Here is a 21,225-nt window from a genome sequence, read left to right on the forward strand (position 1 = left end):
TAAAAGAGGTACAGGTAGAGGAGATGATTGAAGCAGTTGAATCTACATGTTCTTATGATACATCGTTGGAGACTCGGAGAGATAGAGGGGAAGAGGGAGTGGCCGTGGAGGGAGAGAGAGAGGGGGGACATGGGGGGTTACAACGAGAAAGGCAGACGATGAAGAGGTAATGAGAGAGATTGATGCTATAAATAGAACTCTTATCAGGTGATGGTATAATACAGTAATGGTGAAAGAGATAGAGGGGGAGAGAGATAGAGGGGAGAGAGATAGAGGGGGAGGGAGTGGTCGGTCGTGGAGAGGGAGAGAGAGGGGGACATGGGGGCGGGGTTACAACGAGAAAGGCAGGCGATGAAGAGGTAATGAGAGAGATTGATGCTATAAATAGAACTCTTATCAGGTGCTGGTATAATACAGTAATGGTGAAAGAGATAGAGGGGTCCATAAAGAGACAGACAGAGTCAGTCAAGTATTAAAGATAAAGACCAGTTATGGTCATGCGATTACATTGTGAAAGAAACGTTGTGGAATCGATAAGAAAAGGTTGATCATCTAGCATATAAGTATTGGTGTGTACTGCAAGGTTAAGAAATTTGGCCCAGTCTTTGTAAAGTTACAAGCACTGTACACAGAAAGATGTATATGGGACTACGCACACGTGCCCGACACGTGCGTTTATTTCTCACACATCAATAGATAAACTAATTTACCAAATATATCAATTAGTAGGCGGTTTCCCGGCGAAATTTGTATCATCATGTATTAGTCAAAACATACTCTTTCACATGATTGGTAATAAGAGCTTCCATTTCATTTTTTGAAATTGGGGCGTTTCCAATCATGGTCTTTACTCTTTACCTTTAACAGAGTTTGGTTTGGTAGTTGGTACAGAGTGAGTAAGTAAAGGGGTACATCCTCCAGCAATGGATGAACTAAAGGCCTACTAAATGGTCTCTACCGGATTGAAATGGGTTTTCAAGATGACTGACCGGCTTGTTTCTGGTGTTGAAATCTAAATATTAGATTGAGAGGGGTAGGGGAAATGATATGAGGAGGTTGGTATGCAAAGTCAGGAAAGGTAAAGAAAAAAAACACCGATGCGACACCTTCCCTGGGTAGGGTAACTTAAAGGGATCCGGTAACTTTGTCTCAGATTCTGAAACAAAATTCTGGATTTAGCTCATGCTGCAATGATAATTATAAACCTTTAGGTCAGTCAGGAACCCCATGACATTTACAAGCCGATCACCTGTCTGATTGTCAAGATATTTATGATTGGAATTACAAATTTTGAAAACCGTTCGCCTGACGGTTTTCATAACACTACAGTCTATTGGGGAAAACGAGTATGGTAAAACCGGTCACTCAAAGATTTTTACTTTTTTGAGGCACTTCTTGATCATTTTGAAGCGCAATTTTTTTAGGGCTTCATATTACACCCTATCACAGACACTGATAACACGTAGGGCCGTGTATCTCAGATTTAACATTGTTAAACGATCCCTTTAATGCATTCCATGGTGGTCATCATTGTTCTGACCTAGTAGGTCCACGTTCTTAATTCTGACCCTGCACTCTCTGAGTCCATACTTTTTTTCTTCATAAATTTATTGTACGATCTAGTATTCTCTGGCAGCCCGGTAGAGGGGAAGGGGGGCAGATGTCCAAACATTCGCAGACGGAAGATAACAACTAAAATTCGTAAATTTGGTCAAGCATTCCCATCGAAAGTTGTTTATGCCTCAGTCACACCTTTGCGTATAATACTGCGTATTGCTGCGCTGTACGGGGTATATCAATACGCAGCCGTTCCCAGCAATACGCGGCAAATTTGAAGGTAGCAGTCACACTATTGCGTATCTAGCTCGTAGGTAGCTCGTATGCCGCTCGTACTAAGACTGCCTATGGTTGCCTATGACCACGCTATAGCTCGCTGTTGCTCATAGCAGTACGATTCAATACGCAGTTTGCTCGCCACGTTGCGTATGTAACTGATTCTTTGCTCGTTTGCTGCTCGCTAGCCGCTCGCACCAGTACGTCTCGTTGCGTCTCATTGCGTGTTCGCTCGATTTAGCTCGTCTGTTGTTCGTATTGCAGCGTGCCAGCTCGCTCTACAGCGTACCAGCTCGCTTGGGCTGCGACGGCGTATAAATAAAAGTCATTTGCGGACTTCTGACGAGTCTACATCTACAAGAAAAATCAATCTAATGAAAAAAAATGGCCAAGCAGCAGAGCTCTGCCTTGCAAAAGCTTAAGCTTTTGGTTCAGCTGGAAGAAGCAGAGGCGAAAGATGTTTATTTATTAACGTTATGAAGCGCAGCGACGGTGGTTGGTGCTAGGCAACTAATCGCAGTGAGAGAGAAAGCTAAAGCGAACGGCGTACGAGCTAGACTCGCAGCGTAGCGAGCGGCTTTTGCAACGGTTCTTGCTGCTGCGAGTGGTAGGCGAGCAATAGCGCAACAATACGCGCAATCATGCGAACGACAACGAGCTCTGGCGAGGTAAATCGTGCAGGGAACGCAGCTATAGGCAGTGACACGCGCTCCAAAAAAAAAGAGGTGCGTATGGTTGCGTATACTTGCGCTAAGCCACTCGCTGTTGCTCGCATTCACTGGTTGCCACTCGTATCCGCTCGTAGGTGATTGACCTTGCGTTTGCTTGCGATAGTTTAGAAAATTTTAAAACTAGCGAGTGGCAGACGCAAGCCTTTGCGCTAGTCTGCGTATTGAGTACGCAGTGAGCACGTTTCGTTGCGCTTTATTGGGTATGACTGCCTATGTCTGCGTTCGGGCAATACGCAGCAATACGCAAGCCCAATACGCAAAGGTGTGACTGAGGCATTAGCGAGAAGCGGCGCCCCTAATAGATGTCTCCATATAAATAAAATAAATGAATGAAAATAGATGAATAACTGCAAGATACAAATTATAACAAAGAAGCATTCCGAAAGATAAATAGTAATGTAAACGTCCCGAGGGCCTGGTGTATATTGCCCTATACTATTACTTATACATGCACAGCTCCTATGCGAATTGAGCGATTGAGGAGATAGCCTAAATAGATGATAAAATGGCAATGTGAAACGTCCCCTGGGTCTGCTGTATATAGCCCTATACACGCTCCGACATGTATATTCGACATAAATATAGATGAATGGATAAATGAGGCATAAAATGGGAGTGTAAACGTCCCCAAGGCCAGGCCTGATGTATACATATAGGCCCCACTCTCCTTGTATTGATGCGACATGATGATGACTGATGAGCATCTAGAGCCAGCTAGAGGCACGTGACCCTTCCTCTAGTCATAAAAAAACAATCCCTTTGTCCTAACTCTACCCCCGGTTCCTCCCCTTCCTCCACTCCTAACATAATCTCATAAATTTTTATATCCACGCATCGATGACTCACCATGCCTATATACCACGTCTTGCAATATTGATATAAATTTATTCCCCTTAAAAAAAAAGAACTTTGATTCGATAAAAGTGCGCAAATTCATCAACAGTCCTAATTGGATTTGGGAGAATTTTGTAAAGGGAGGAAGGATACCGGGGCACTTCCATTTTGATGACGGGATAACAGGGGTTTACCTTGGTAATCCAGCTAGGCCCTAATTCTAATGGCTTGACTTATCTTATGGTTTGATGATCGTGTGGTTTTGGTGTTGTGTTAAGGTCTGTCAAATTTGCATTGTTTCTACTTTCTCGTTCGCATGCCTGGAGATAATTGTGATATAGCAGGGATATTACCCTTCTGCATGCAAGTTAGCTCTATGCGACTAGTGCTAGCAGAAGCGTCACACTCTACTAAAAACTATGGGTGAGTCACTATGTCTACATAAATTAATCGTCTCAATCATATCAATCAATTAAAAAATCGAAATAGTAGACTCGAATTTCTTAATTATTTCCCAGAAACACACATATAAACTATAAACTGAGCAGTATCTTCCGTAATACAATCAAAATAGATCAAATGGATACATACTATTATGCATTATATTATTTCCAATTGTCCATCTGGATTTACCCGGGATACAGGGTTTCTAATGTCGTATGCGTGCCAGTCTACAAAATTATTTTTAGACTGGCACGCATACGACACGAGAATAAGCACTGCACCTGGTTTGTGATTGAGTTAGCCTACAGTATATGGGAAGGAGGTACGGTAGGAAAATTGAAACGCACCCTAAGTTACAGCCTTCATTGATTCAATAGGAAAGTGACAAATGTCTATTAATTTGCTAAAGTTAGTCATTAATTTTGGAGGGCAAACAACGTCTTACTCCTCAATTTGAGGAGTGAGGTAGGGGAAAAATTGGTAATTGTACCAATACATTTAATAAATTAATTTCTGAATCTAAGAGTTTGTGAGGCACCTTTCAATTTATATTGTCTGCTATCCAACATAAAAGACAGATGAACAAACATACTTTCACACCATTCACAACGATGTAGCAGACGATCAACCCGCACATCGGGTGCACTGCATGCAAACCGCAGACTGTCGCGTGCGCGTCACGCTTTGATAACGCGCGATAACGCACAGTTACATAACATGACTTATTTATGTCGCGTGCCCGATGCCCTTTGCAGTATTAAATTTCTTAATGACATCGGATCGGTTTTCAATTAATTCCTGGCATAGCTGATTTCCTCCAGCTTCAATGAATCGCATCCGACAGAAGTACAACCAGATTGGGGAAACATTTGAGTGAACTGATTACGTAATGAGAGGCGCCAGGGCAGTGATAGTACACGAACGCTCATATGTATTTCATTTCCTTTTTATCTGAGAATGATAATGAAGATTGCTTTAAAGAGAAGGTTGAGTTCTGGGAAGAGGTGAAAAATAAATTGTGAGCGTTATCATTGTTATTATGCAAGTGTGGAAGAACATCATATAAAAGATGTTCCCTAAAAAGAAAGGCTCTTCAAATGCCTTAAAATCCTAAATGGTTTGTAACAGCATAAAAGTCGGGACTGATTTTTACGCCACATGTTCGTTCAGTCCCATATGCATATTTGTGTGTACAGTGCTTATAACTTTACCAAGACTGGGCCAAATTTCTGATCATTTTGATGATTCCAGAACCTTGTAATACACACCAATACTTATATGGCAGATGATCAACCTTTTCTGGTCGGTTCCACACCGTTTCTTTCACAATGCAATCGCATGACCAGAACTCAACTTCATCTTTAAATATCAAGATCTGCCTTAAGTAGGTCCATGGTGTAACACTCTGGTTTGTCATCTACTGCTGGTTCAGTGCAAAGGCTATGATATATAAATCAACTACACTAACATGGCTCTCAAGTCTCAAGTCTCAAAGCTATGGAGATTCATTTTCAACGATACATGTAAAGGGCAATTCCACGGTAACGGAAGGACACTCAGACAAGATTTTTGAACTTCAGGTTCATACTAAAAGAAATGTTTTATTAGTATGTATTAAACTATGGGGAACAAAATGTGTTTCAGTCAAGTGGAAAGCTTCATCAACTTCACAAAGTTTGGATAAACACTAATTAACTGGAAAAACCATGTCCATTTTTATGTCCTTCCGTTACCGAGATAATTAATATGCACATTCTTAAACTACTTAACTATAATGACAATTTTTTTTTGGGAGAATTAAAGGCACTTATATAGGTATTATATCTGTACTGTTTCACATTTTATACTAATAAAACAGTTCTTTTAGTATGAACCTGAAGTTCAAAAATCTTGTCTGAGTGTCCTTCCGTTACCGTGGAATTGCCCTAAAGCCTAAAATATAACTTATAACCGATCATCTACAACTTTCGACACCCTCTTTCCCTCCTGTTTGGAGGGGGACTGCCATATAATAATATCCCCTATGCATAAAAATACCCCTTCTCCCTTCTCCCCTCTTCATATCTCCCCTTTACTTTACCCTCTCACTATTTCCCTGTCCTCCTTCGCTCCCCCCCCCCCCCCCTCTCTCTCTCACTCACTCCCACTCTATCTCTCTCTCTCTCTCTCTCTCTCTCTCTCTCTCTCTCTCTTGCTCTCTTTCCCTTGTTCCCGATATTTATTTATCATTATAATCACTTCCTTCCACAACAAAAGTAAGTCAATTTCAAGATGTGTTTAACAGCAAAGTCATATGTTTAAGTCTTTGAAGAATAATGAAGGAAACATGGATAGATCTTTTTCTTTTTGGTCTGATCCTAGCTCTAATCGTGCTCTTCTAGCTGAAAACAATCACTAGATATAATGTAGTTGATGTAGACGGTTACATACGGGGGGGGGGGGGGGGGGGCATATTGTGGACTTGCCAATAAATCATTGTTTAAACCGTGATTTAAAACACGCAAACAAAAACAATCATCCACCCACTCTAATTACGCCTTCGAACTTCACCTCCAATAATTATGTCCAACCCAAGCCAACAAACTGGCGTTTTGAAACACAACACAGCAATTATCATGTCACTTCTCGAAGGTCGGGAAGTTGGGAAAATTGGGCAATTAACCGTTTAACCCGAGTTTCATTGGATTGAGTTCGGATAGAGTGGTGAATGGTCGACCTTGACTGTCATTCATGATAACCGGTTCAGAGCTCTGTGGTATCGTTTAGGCTGGAGGTAACAGGTTGACAAATTTCAGCACTGCTGTCTGCAGAGAACGAAATACTATATGTAGCACCCAAATAAATATTGTTTAGTATTGTCTAAGTTGGGATACGTTTGACTCGGAAGAGAATGAAAAGCATGCCTTCAGTATGCCACGAAATACATTACGTTAATTCTACCGACGTAAACAAAAAGAAGTAAACATTCCGTTCTGTAGTTGATGTGGTATTGATAACAGTCGGGTGACTTTACTAAATAATTTCCCCACCCCAAGAAACAATAGATTTCGCAGCCTATACAACTGAACGCCGATCTACTAATTAACTCAATAGAAGGTTTAGAAACCAAGAGAAACAATAGGTTTACTACAATACTAGGCCATATATAAAGGTAGTAAGGTACCCTGTTTCGTTCAATGGTAAACTCATTGACTAAGGTACTTGTGGGCACTTGATATTAATATCCCACGCCATAACCGATATTTCCACTTGTCTTCTTGTTACACTCATTGTACGTATCAATAATTCAAAGTTATTAAACCTGAGAGTTTTACACATTATTCGAAGTGCTCAGACGAGTGATATTTCCGAGCGATAAATCATAATCGATGCACGTAGTCAACGTAAGTTGTGTATTAAATGAAGGAGGGTCCACTGGTTATTTCAAAGTAGAAAGGGGAGTAAGACAGGGAGACCCTCTTTCTCCGTACCTCTTTATCTTGTGTATTGAAGTAATGGCACACAAATTACGAATAGATAAATTGGTGGACGGAATTAATTTTGGAGATAAGGAAATTAAACTAGTACTTTATGCGGATGATATGACAATTTTTGTTCGCAATAAAAAATCAATTAATAGGTTAAAAGTATTATTTGCAGATTTCGAAAAAATTTCTGGACTGAAAATAAACAACGACAAGACTAAAATATTAAGGTTAGGTTCATGTCAACGTTTAGATTGTGATTTTGCTTTTGGCGAAATAGTTGACTTTCTTAAGGTTTTAGGGATTTTCTTTTCCCTCGATGAACACAAGAAAGAAGATCTAAATTATAAAGAAATCTTAAGTAAAATAAAAACACTTTTAAATTTTTGGAAGCAAAGGGATTTAACACTTATGGGTAAGATTCAACTATTGAAAGTGCACATTTATTCTAAAGTTCTTTATCGGGCGTCACTTACTCCTGTTCCAAAATGGGTTTATGATTCACTGGATGAATTAACTTTTGATTTCATATGGAAAGGAAAAACAGATAAAATCAATAGAAACACCATGTTCTTAGACTATAACCAAGGGGGGTTAAAGATGTTAAATTTTTCTGCACAAGTTAAATCGCAGCGAATTATGTGGATTCAAAAACTTCTAAACAAAGATGAAGACATGAAATGGAAACAATATTTTAACTTTGTCACTGAACACGTGGGTGGAGATTTGATATTTTCATGTGACTATATACCAAGTTTATTAAAAGTGACAGCTCCACAATTTTATAAGGATTTATTAGAAGATTGGGTGAATACGAGACATATAAGGAGTATAGACATTGGTGATGTGGTAATTTTTAATAATAAACTTATTCGATATAAAGGAAGTTGTATATACGATAAGAGGTTGTATGACAAAGGAATTTACAAATTAAAACATATTCTGGAAAACGATGGTAAACTAAAAAGTGACAGGCATTTTATCGATTTAGGTGTTGAAGTAAATGAAATTGAAAAGATCAAGCACTTTTATACCTGTTTACCAGTTTGTTGGAAAAATAATTTTAGAAAGGGAGAAGAAAAAAATAATTCTGGAACTGATTTCACTTTGGGGAAGAAAACAACTAATATAGCTGATTTAAAATCAAAACAAATTTATGTACAATTAATAAAGAAAGATGATTTTAAACCTTTGGTTTTTGAGAGAATTGGAAGGAACTATGGTTTTTCCTGTAAGGAAATAGAAAACATATTTTTAAGACTAAGACAGTGTACACTTAACAGTCGATTAAGAGAGTTTCAGTTCAAACTTATACATAATATATTATATACAAACCATCACCTCTTCCGTTTTGGTCTTGTCTCGACTAACTTATGCTCATTTTGCGTAAAAGATGAAGAAACATATAAACATTTATTCTATACTTGTGAATTTGCACAATCAGTGTGGGAAATGTGCACGAGATTTTTAGACTTTGAAATACATAACTGTAGTTTGGAGGAAATTCTGTATGGGAAAGAGGAGAGAAATAAAGGAAAATATCAATTAATGAATCATGTTTTAATTCTTGTTAAATATCTGATTTATAGAAATAGAGAACTTAAAAAACCACCCTCTTTTAATGAAATAAAGAATAGTATAATAGGGGATAAAGTAGAAGAAAGGAAATTGGCAGCAATGAGGGGAACTCTCACTATTCATTTTTCTAAATGGGAAAACCTGAGTATTAGACAAACAATTGGAACCCAGAGCCAGTCGTCCACCGGTTAAGAGGGGGGGGGGGGGGGAATGGGGATAAGGGAGAGGTCGGGTAGGGTAGGGTTAACAAAAAGAGAAAACTTTTCTCTCAGGACAACAGTATAAAAAGAAGTATAAGTTGCTACATTGTTAAAAAAAAAAAAAAAATTGGATTATACAACTGCATATGTTTTCTTTGAAAATATGAATTTTTGTTTCAAATATGATGTATAGGAACTAACTATGTAAGTTTCTTTTGAAGCCGTTTGTAAGACAAAAATTTATACTGATTTATAATGTCATCACATTTGCAGTGAGAGTTATGATGATTGTAATTTGTACTATGATTATAATTTGTTTCAAGAGAGAAAAGAATAAAAACTTACCATAAAAAAAAAAAAAAAAACGTAGGCATAGTCTGCAAGCACAAACCCTGGTCAGTCGTAAAAGTGAGTCTGCACTATAAGACTACCATAGGCCATGTACTGTAGCTGGTTAACAAAACCAGTAGGTAGCTGCGCTAGGCTTCTCTCAAGGCACAATGATTTTTTGATAAAGTGTCAAATTAGGGTCTGTGCTTGCAGACTAACGTAGGCATGCGTGATACACTAGTTAAAGAAGGGGTAAAAGAAAAAAATAACACGTATACAGATGGATATCTTTACTAAAAGTAACAATTAAAGAAGTTTTGAAAACATCAGAAAATAAAACGAGAGAAGAAAGGCAATCAATCATATTTTGTGGAATAAAAAAATACACAATAGACGTTACACAAGCTGGCCTCATATAACTCCCAGGGGCTCGAAAGTAAACTCTTGTAGTATACTCGAATCTTGAGTGGAGTAAAATGTTAACGTTCGTAAATCAAATTTTGTTGCTATTTCTTCGATTTCTTCGGTAGATTCTGAGAACCATAATATTTGTCACGCAAGTTATAGGCATTTGAATGGCTTGTTTAGAGTTTTATAGACCGTTGCCATTGATTGCAGTTCTCATAATCAAACGAAAATAAATTGGATTTTTTTTTTCCCTCTCACTCGGTGAAAGAAATTGTTTTCAGATTAATATGAATGGATCATTGGATCCGGAGTAGATAGTTACAAGATGTACATGTACAAAAGATTGTATTATAGCTTGTTAAATGAAAATACATTTTAAGCTCAAATCAAATCAACATGCAGTAATTTCAGATTAATCATTTTATCATGATATTATGAAATGCAATGACACGGGAAAGGATCAAAATATTTTTGTCCACGGATATGGGGGCAGGGAAGGGGTATTATCACATCTACAAAGCTATAACCAGGGAGGTGAGACTTTAACTCACATGCCCTGCTATAACCAAAGACTCAGATATGCTATAACCAGGGAGATAAGACAGATCCTCCTTGAAACCCATGCACGGACTCAGGACTGGAGAACGATGGATTTCTCGTTTATTATCATTCGCTAGCCCTGTGCCGCGAATGCAATATAGAAAATGAAACCGGTGCTAAAATGTTCCAACTCACATGGCTTTACATAAAACCTTGTAAATGCCCAGTCTGACGGTATATCAATCATCCAATCAACGCAAATGGTGCCTTCTTTACAACTATTCCGTTGTACCATCGACAGTCATGAGCCACATCATGACTCATTTTACTCAAACACAATGGGTCCTTTTGACGAGTGCGGGCGAATATAAAAATTCAAAAGCCGGCGACCTGCTTTTGAGATTTTTACACTCGTAGGTTTTGTCCTTCGTGAATAAATGAGCTTTGATGTGTTACTGTACTGTAAAGCTAAAGCTCATAAATTTGGCTTTTGATCAATCCGACTAGACAAGCATCCCTAGTTATGGTACGGACCTTTGATAAGTGTCCCTCCCCAATACGGTTCCCTTTTCTGATTTTTTCTGATATACCACTCCCCCTTCACACACACACATTCTCTCGCTTTCTCTCCATCTCTCTCTCTCTCTCTCTCTCTCTCTCTCAATCTATCTGTCTTCGTTCTATCTCTCTTCCTCTTACCCTCATTCACCTTACCTCTCCTTCCCCCTCCCTTTCATTATCTACTTGACAACCTCTCTCTCTCTCTCTCCCTCTCCCTCTCTCCTCTCCCTCTCTCCTCTCTCTCTCTCTCTCTCTCTCTCTCCCTCTCTCCCTCTCTCCTCTCTCTCTCTCTCTCTCTCTCTCTCTCTTTCTCTGCCTTTCCCTCAATCCTATATTAAACCATCATTTTTAAAGTCATTTCATTCAATGAAAACAAATCTGAACGCGATTAAAGAGAACCAGGCACAGGTGATCGTTCTCGACAATCAATCTCTTTTGTCAAGGAGTGGTGAGTGCTTCTAGAAAAGGCGAAGAAAGAAGTCGTGTTCAGTTTCCTTTCATCAACCAATCCTATCAATGGGTAACCTCCGTAGGCGTTGATTTTACGAACTCACAATGCGATGAATGTAAACACAGTCTCAAGGTGATCAGGAAATACGATAAACTTGCCAAAGAAAGTCTTAAAAAGGGAGTAAGAAACGCTTTCTTTGTTGGGTGCTTGCTATAAAATTTATGTTCTCTTGAGGTGGATGAATTCTAAACGTTTTTAAGATTCAGGAAACACAGTAATGTCAACGACCCACCATTTCACGCTAATTTGAGAAGTTTGTTTATTTTTTTGTTTGTTTGATTTAATAGGCATCAAAGGAAGCAAGGATTAATGAACTGTTCCCACCTGGTCTGCCGCCTTCTCGAAGAAAGCGAACAGACTGGACAAAATATATTATCGCCATATGTAAAGCCTTTCATTCCTTTGCGGTTGGTCACTACAATGCCCCACCCCATATTTGGACATACGGAAAACATTCAAAACTGATAAACATGGTTGGTTTATCTTGTCGCAAGAAAGTACTTCCACAAAAGCAAACAAAATCACAATGCATTATCCAATCTACATTGTTCATTTAGAAAATATCATTTACACATATCATTTGCGACATTCGATATAAGTGATACATGTTCTTTCATTGTTTCCTTATTGCAGGGGATATTAATAACAACTATAAAGTAACATTATAGTTACTACTATTTAGATAGTATATAGTTTTGCTTCTGGTGCAAATGAATTTGTTTGTTATCACAGATGTCACATGACATGTAGTAAAAGCTTCTCGGTTTCTATCTTATTTTTCCTGTGAATTTCCCCCTCAGTGTCTCTTTACAATCATTAAGTAAAATAATGTCAAGTGATAGAAAGGTTCTTTTCGAGGAATGTTTTCACAAGGGTTATTTGGTCATTACTTTCCCACGTTATTGGATGTGAAATTTGATATGGGTATAATTAATTGAACAATTGATGATAATCGTAATATGACCATGTATTGATGTATTCTAAACTTCCCTGTTTGTACGTCTTCCTGATTAGCCTAACAATCAACCAGCTGTTTGAGACAAACAAAAATGAAATATGTCATCAGATTGTCACATAGAAAGATGTCGTAGTCGAGTGGTTTAAGCACTTGACTTGAAATGCAAAGGTCGTGGATTCGATACCCGACACGGCATTAATGTCCTTTGGCAAGACGTTGCAACACATTTACCAGTCCATACCCAGAATAACAAATGGGGACCTGGTACGATGATGAAAGCATTTGTGTAAGTAATTGCCATGCCCTCACGGTTATCATATGGTAGGAATGATCCCCAGGGAGTGGAGATGGTGCACAATGCACATACTGTATTCCATTGTGCGTGAATGAATCTAATGACCAGGGTAATAATATCTGTAAAGCGCTTAGAGACGTTATTTCGTATTAAACGTTATATAAATCCAAAATTCCAGATTATCATTATAATGATGTAATAATTCGTGAGTTGTCTGACTTTATTGACTGCATAGTGCATAATTAAAGAAGGTGGTCGTGAGGAGGGAGTAATTGTGAGTAAAAACATGTAAAGTATGAATACGAACTACAAAGTCATGTACATGTACAAGGAGTGTATTCTTCATCAAGGGCTGCCACAGGATCAGGATGAAGACTCTGGAGTCTGGGGTATCTGTGAAAATATTGTGAGAAAGGGTGTGTCCTTCATTCGAGGTCGGTCGGTCACTCAAAACAAGTTCAACGTCACTGGCGGGTCAACACCCGATGTCAACAAGAACCAAGAACAAATGCAGAAGAACCGTCTACAAGTACAAGTATGGAGAACTGAATTGTGGCATATAAATATAGTCCAGCAAATCTACAGAATACAATACAACTCTAACAGTCATAATAGGGATAGCACCCCCTCCCCCTTCAAAGAAGGGTTTCGAAGAAGGAAAAAATGACAAATATACCACACAAGACAGATCAAACTCAAAAACGTCATGAAAGTGACGAAAGCCTCCACGTGATTTGGGCTAACAAGTGTTGTTCTGGGTACATTTCATTTTGATAATCTAGTTATTCCAGTAATGATATTATTCTTCCCTTTATTGAATAACTAGGTTACTGACTGGGTCAAAATAACAAGTGCATCATTCTATTGCATTAACCATGTTAACCCCCTCCCCCTTTTACCTCCCCCCCCCCTCCCCCTCTCTTTCTCTCTCTCCCTCTCTTTCTCTCTCTCTCTCTCTTTCTCTCTCTCCCTATCTCTCTCTCTCTCTCTCTTCTCATGGTCCTATTCCATTCTCTCTCTACGCATGAAGCCTAAGCCTAAGGCCAGGAACAATTCAAATTGAATTTATATCATATTCATATCCCCCGTCGACAATGTGTTCCTCCAAATTAGATCTTTGTAGTGATGATTTATATTGTCTGTGACAGACAATCGGTAGCAGGTTAATCCTTCTCCTAACCTCATGAAATATTAAAGGTAAAGTTAACTTTTGGTCATGCAAATAAGATTATTTGTTTGGAAGAAAACAAATTGTCTGGGGGCAATTGGGAAAGGTTGATTATGAAAAGGTAAATTGCATACTGAGGTTTCGGAATCGTCACATTGACAAAAAAAAAGGATTCAATCTTGATGAAAGCCACACGCACTGTACATACCAATGGGTATCTGAGCTGGGACTACATGTGTATGCGACTGATTGGTTTGGTCCAAAGACTTCAACATTTCTTGAATGTCATATCTTCAATACGAGGCCATCTATGATCTAAATGGCAATCCTTTTTCAGAGGACACTGCTATTATGACTTTCTTCCAAACTGACATGACAAGGATCAGAATGAGAAAGCTCACAATTTTGTTTTCCACCTTTACCAAACCTTTATCAAAACTCAATTTTCTCTTTAAATACCAGCATGATGCGATGGGTATATCTCCAAACCATGGAATCCACCGCAACCAAACGGTCGTGGTGTGGTGTTGGCTTTGCTTTTGCTTTCGGCAGTTGTACTTTGATATGTTGTATAGACTGTGATTTGTACGAAAATAAAAATCTGTGTACAGCAGCCTCACAAACAATCATCTTGTTTCAATTCGTGTAATTAACTTGAAACACTTTGCTCACAAGCAGATTAAAGATAAACTCCAGTTCTGGTAATAAAAAAAAATTAATACTCACAGAATCAAACGAAAGTTACACTGAATGTTCAAGATTACAAATAAATGACATGTGCAAAACAATTTTGGAAGAAAATGTATACTGGCTGAGTAATGAGCATAGAAAGACAAGGAAATCAAGGTACTAGCCCCGACACCATGTGTGTTGTCCCATATATAGCTTTCTGTGTACAGTGCTTGTTACTTTACCAAGACTCGGTCAAATATATTATGATTTTGATGACTCCAGAACCTTGCAGTGCCCACCAATACTTTCATGCTACATGATCAACTGTTTCTGATCCTTTCCACACCTTTTCTTTCACAATACAATCGCATTACCAGTACCAAAGTTTATCTTTAATACGTTTATTGGTTTGAAGGAATGTGACTGTCCTTTCAGTCATTTTATGTTTTAATGATCGAACAGATTTCCGGACAGAGTTCATTAACATTTAGTTTCAAAAGTCTACATGCAGTCTTGAGAGTGTTGGTTAGGACAGGGACTTGGGAAGTCCCTGGTTAGGATGTGTGTATGGTGCTTGTCGAAGAATAGTTCATAAACCAATCAAACACATCACCGTTGCATTGCTGCGGTTTGGGAAGGACAACCAAGCAGGTTCTGTTTTAATGTGAGAACAAATATTGTTGAATAGTTGACTTGGGATAGTGTTCAGGAAGTTCATTGCACTGTAAAATGTTAACAAAATCTTTTACTGTTAAAGATGAAGTTGAGTTCTGGTCATGCGATTGCATTGTGAAAGAAACGGTGTGGAACCGACCAGAAAAGGTTGATCATCTAGCATATAAGAATTTGTGTGTATTGCAAGGTTCTGGAATCATCAAAATGATAAGAAATGTGGCCAAGTCTTGGTAAAGTTACAAACACTTGCACAGAAAGATGTATATGGGACTACACGAACACGTGGCGTAAAAAGCCGGCCCCCGATTTTTACGATGTTACATGTATATTTAGAATATGAAGGCATTTGAAGAGCCAAGCTTTTCAGGGAACATGTCTTAACTGATGTTCTTCCACACTTGCATAATAAGAATGAGTAATGCTCACAAATTATTTTTCACCTCTTCCCAGAACTCAACCTTCTCTTTAAATAATGGAAAGTTTAGTCTGTGTAACCTTTGGGGAAGGTCGAAACAACAACAACAACGACATAATATAATCCCTAGCAGTCTAACGTCCTGATCGTACGTACCACTTAGCATACAAAAACAATTTTACTGCTTCAATTCAAGATATCAGTTGAGCCATTGAATACAATTTAGCGCATAAATCTCAACTGTTCATACGAGAGAAGACAAGAACAGTTCGTGCAAATTGCAAGAGTCAAGTGGTGATCCGACAGGGGAACCTTGCAGGAATACAGCAGGAACATGGGTACACCCATGCTGCATGCAGGGCCTTGCTTGGTAAGTCTCTGGTTCTTGTAAACGAATCTCCTTTGTCCTTTGCTAGACTACGCAGAAATATTGTCAGGAGTGATGTGAAAGAGAATTTGGTCTGACAGACAGGCGTCCATGACAGTGCGATACAAGCACAACCAAGTCAGTGTTCCGAGACCGAACCCAGTGATCGTATGACCATGGAGATACTCTAAAAAGGGTGTGATATTATCTGATCATTACCAGAATCAAACATCTGATACTCGAATACTACTAGTTATATGAAGAACACGAGAAGATGTACATGTATTATAATGTTTTAAAACAAAAAACGATTGAAGTCTGGACCTGCAGATGGAGAAAGATCGATTCGACCTTCTTTCCAAGAGGATTTGAAGAAAACGCCGTTTTACAGAAGCAAAATAACATTATTTCCAGGCCAAGTCCACTCCAAAATTAATTTCCTTTTAATAGATGCAGACAAACAAGAGAAACAGAGCAAAACAAATTGAAGTAAATCAGTAAAATCGGATAACTAGTGAGGAAGTTATTAATTTTGGGGAAAATATGAAAAAGTATGGAACAATGATTGGAAATCATTACACAAATTGCAAATTAGTTTGTGACTTCATTCCCTCACTATTTATCAATTGCTTTATAAATTGTTATCCCATTGATTTCACCATGCCTTTGCTCAGGTTATATGATATTGCGTGCATGACGTTTCACAAATCTTTTATGAACTTTGAAGAATTGATACTATTTTCTGAATATTGTATAGACTAGTCACTAAAATTGCTGTATCGCCTATTCAATGACATGCTTTTGAATTCCATGATCATTGTATGAGAAATAAAGTAATGACATGTCTCTGGTTTTACAATGGATATGAATACACGATGAGAAGGGCAAGTCCGGAAAGGGGTGCACGGATACCCCCCCCCCCCCCCCCTCCCTGGATGAACAACGGTGTTGATTCGGTTTTGTACAGTTGTTGCGATAAGGGAATTAATGACCTAATCCCATTTCCGTTTGATATAAACAAATTTAGATTGTCTACGCCCTGGTATTCATCAGATTGATTCCCACCCTCTCTCTCTCTCTCTCTCTATCTTTCTCTCCATCCCTCCCTCCCTCCCTCTTTCTTTTTCTTCCCCTGTGTCTTCTTCCTTGTTACCTCATGACCCGAATTCCAATAACATAATGTTTGCCTTTCTATACTTTTAAGTACAAATCACACAACGTCATCTGCATACATAGATAGAAAAGCGGAGTGAATTTTGCAATCATTCTTTCCTACAGTCTACCTATTTCTTATATTAAACCAATTTGAAGGTTTATACGTTCAAACATAACAATAACTCTGTCTGCAGATGAAAACAATGGATTTCCACGAGGCGTAGAGTCGAATCCAACATTGTTACATCTCATATACGACTGCAGACTGACCGCGGTGTATTTTCAGTTGTATTTTCGGCTGCAAAAATCAACAGGATACATCAATGGCCATGGAAGGTCCATAATACAACAGCAGGAGACGGAAAAAAACGAATCGGTTAACAATGGGCATGTGACCACAGACATACGCTCCTATTCTCATTAAGTCAGGTGTAATAATATGTGGGAAAGAAACTTTCATTTGGCCAGGAGGAGTTGATGGTTTGCAATCAAATCGACGGGGACATAATTATCTTACGCTTCAGAGATATTTGTTTCTTTCCATTCCTCTCACCGCATCGATCCCAGAAAAATGGTGAGAGGAATATTAACAAGATCGTGCAAAACATCATGCACAAGGTTTCCGCCAAAATATTCTTGTATAGAGTATTATACATTTAAATTTACATGATGAAATAACGTCTCTGACTAGAGTTATGCGCTTCAAAAAGAGATTTGGAAATTATTACCCTAGCCGTTAACAGCGCACATTGCATTTCAATGAATAATCCTACCAGACCTGCACCTGGGTTGAGTGTGGCAAATGCAGATCAATGTCTTGCCAAAGGACGCTATTTGTGAAATTGTGTACGTTGTCAGTTGAGAAGGAAATATTCCTCTCCTTCTGGCAGAGGAACCGGGTATTTAAAGGCCCACTGCACTACTGGTAGCTACTTGCGCCCTCTATATAACAAACAATGCCTAATCGGTGACCATTTGTCCCCCATGATCCTCTTTTTCTTATGTTAACTGAGAGCTGAGTTGATGAGATAACCACTTGTCCAGTGACCTTGCAGAGCGGTCTAATCCCTCCTGTAAACTATGGCAGATAAGCTTTAAACTTTTCTTCCTCTGAAATATCTCTGTAATTGTAACAGCCCTTTCGAGCTGTCCTGAAGTCTGTAGACTGTGGAGTACACAGATAAGTAAATAGTAGTTGGATTCGGTACACCTACTGAGAATAAAGATACAAATTAAAGTAAACTAATATCCTGCAAATAAAAGTAACTAACCTGTTAACATGGGGGACTGATGTATCATTGACAGAGGATGAGAGCTCGTTGTCATTACTACTCGGGCATGACACCGACGTCGAGAGCATCGACCTGAGATGATGTCGAACATGAAGAAAGATCTTGATATAGCAGACGACGATGATGACGAGCGGGATGGGATAGATCCCTAGAGCCTGGAGGATATCGTAGTAGTTGGAATACTCATGTTTGGACTGTTGACTGCAGGTGCTGTATTTCGCGTTGTAGCCCAGTTGGCCCAGGCCGACGAACCCAGGGATGACGCAGAGAACGAAGGGTACGATCCAGGTTAGAGAGATCCAGATGGCCAGGTTACGGATCTTGAAGATGGCTTGGTAGCTTTGAAGACGTTTGGTGATGAGGATACAACGATTCAAGGCGATTGATGCTAGAGTGTAAGTGCTACATCCAACACAGGTGAATAGGATTCCTGCAGCAGCGCTACAAACCCATTCATGGAGTGGCCAGCCATCTCTACTTAGCAACGCCACAGCATTCCATGGTAGAATTAACGAGGTGAGGAGATCAGCGACAGCAAGATTCACGACGAAAACGTTCGTGATCGTTCGTAGTTTTTTCGAGAATACGACGGCGAGAATGACCAGCGAGTTACCTGCGGTACCGAGGACGCAGGCGATGATGAACATCGTCGCCACGATGGCCCGTTGGGTGTAGTTGGTGAATCGAAACAATTCGCCCGAATCCCCCGTACTGGCGGGCGGGGAAACCATCGCTGACCCGCTCGATGTACTTAGCAGACTAGCCGGTGGAGCCGTATAATTTTCCATGTTAGGTAAATCAAATCCCACTGTTAGAAACAAAAGCTGCATCAGAATTAGACGAATTCAAATAATGTTCATATCCTTTTTAATATAATCCAAGAGTAAGGTTAAGCGTCGTAATATCCCGATCACTGTGGTTCTACTAAATTTACAGGATAAACTGAGAATGAAATCCGTCTCAATGTGTCCATGTGTTGGAGGAGCTAGGAGAGTTTGGATGGAAATGACATGTTTCAGATTTCGGTGGCATCTAACAAAACTTTGCCAGACAGTTGACAAACGACAGTCAATGTGCAGACCATTAAAGTTTCTCTACTGTTCACCCCTGTCCTTGACCCGTGAGCATGGGAGAGAACGCATCGCTCCTCCTCGATGATCACCAGCTAGCTCTCACACTCACAGCAGACGACACACTGAATGACCAAAAAGCCTCGGGGCGGGAGAGAAAGAAGACTGGTAATCCTTTCTTGAACCAGGTTACGTCATATCTGACAAGCATTTAGCTTCTTCACTGGTGAGTGAGTGGATAACAACACCTTTCACGCATTGACTGCCGACTTCCGAAGTAAATTATCTTGCACCCATTTATATTGCGAAGTGAAAGGTGAAATATCTATCTGCCTAAAAAATCCGTCGCGAGAGCGCTTTTTTACGTTTCCACAAATATGAACGGTTTCAGCATAAAGTCCACTTGACAGAATCGAGTCTGGTTACGATTGATGATGATGACACCATTACGAAACTATTCCACATGTGTCCGATTACAAGGCTGGTATTTCGGTTCCTTTCACTTTTAAACCAAGCTCGTTCCACTGCCGAAGTTCACTAGATATAATAGTTCAGATAAACATGAAAGACGGAGAACTATCCAGGGAAAATAGATCCCTCGAGAGAAGAAACTGAAGTAAATTGTCTATCGCTCAGTTCCGAAAAGGGAGCGAGCCGCTATTCATCACTCAACGTGTAAGCGGATGAAGGCCGTCTGGTATAACCTCACCAGCACTCAAACTGCTGCGCGTCCACGCTCCATCCAAACCCCAATCACCTATACACAAACAAAGAAGATAAGCGCTTATGTGACGTCACAATCGCAGTCAGCGAATCGCGTGATAGGAAGGGGACTTACCCCCGATTTAACGAGGCTGGGAGTTAACAGATAAATGTTGACACTACAGTGCAAATAAATCACATATTTTAAGCCCAAAGATCGGCCCATGCCTGTGTTTGAGCGTTAACGGTTGTGTAGCCTGCCGTAAGATGATTTATACCAAGGAGTTGTCTTGTTTATACAGGCTTAAAACCGTAAAATTAACAGTAAACTACATAGAACGCAAATAAATTGTGATGCTGCCTCATGTTGTAATATTGCAATGTCCATAGATGCTTTCGATGAGAACAATTCTGGAAAATCTTACAATTTCATGGTTTTCCTTGAAATGTGTATTATGAACGATGTAAAAGAGAGGGAAAAACGTCTTTCTCATACACGACCTATCCCTATACATGACGTTTTCCTGTCTCATTCATGTGTTTGATAAGCAATGAATTAGTTCAGTAAACTTAGGAAGGGTGCAAATTTGCACCTCTACGACAGGTGCAATGTAAATTTTTCCACCTCAAAGGTGTGACTCCTAAACGATTACGCCTAAACACACATGTGCAACTCACGAGAATGAAAGTCCATTTGCACAGGAGAATATTGAGAGCAATTTTCTTATCAAGATATCGTAAACATTCCAAGTGCATGAGTGATTCTATTATCGTCTTCTAAGTTCATACATTCCAAACTCGCAGATGTTTAAAATCACATTTATACCAGATCATTGTTATTAATGGACTGCAAATACCCTATACAGTGGGCGTTTGTGGGAATTTGAACAACCCCTAAACACTAGCTTTACACAAACCCCATTTCTTCTGTGTGAGAAAAACCAGAAAACCGCAAGAGTATACAACCTGTCATGTTCATTGTTAACTACTCATGCGAAAATACCAAATTGCATATTTCTAAA

General features: G+C 39.3%; 1 protein-coding gene across 1 annotated transcript in view; it reads right to left on the reverse strand.

Annotated features, from left to right (window-relative positions):
• Window positions 1-19,382, reverse strand: part of LOC115923721 (melatonin receptor type 1C-like) — a 37,759-nt gene extending 18,377 nt beyond the window's left edge. The window contains exon 1 of the mRNA XM_030984991.1: window positions 18,354-19,382. Within this exon, the coding sequence (XP_030840851.1) occupies window positions 18,354-19,261 (908 nt within the window). The 5' untranslated portion in view covers window positions 19,262-19,382. The remainder of the gene's footprint in view (window positions 1-18,353) is intronic.
• Between the last annotated feature and the right edge of the window lie 1,843 nt (window positions 19,383-21,225).

Source organism: Strongylocentrotus purpuratus, unplaced genomic scaffold (assembly GCF_000002235.5).
Source record: "Strongylocentrotus purpuratus isolate Spur 01 unplaced genomic scaffold, Spur_5.0 spur5_contig_835, whole genome shotgun sequence".
NCBI classification, from domain to species: Eukaryota; Metazoa; Echinodermata; class Echinoidea; order Camarodonta; family Strongylocentrotidae; genus Strongylocentrotus; species Strongylocentrotus purpuratus.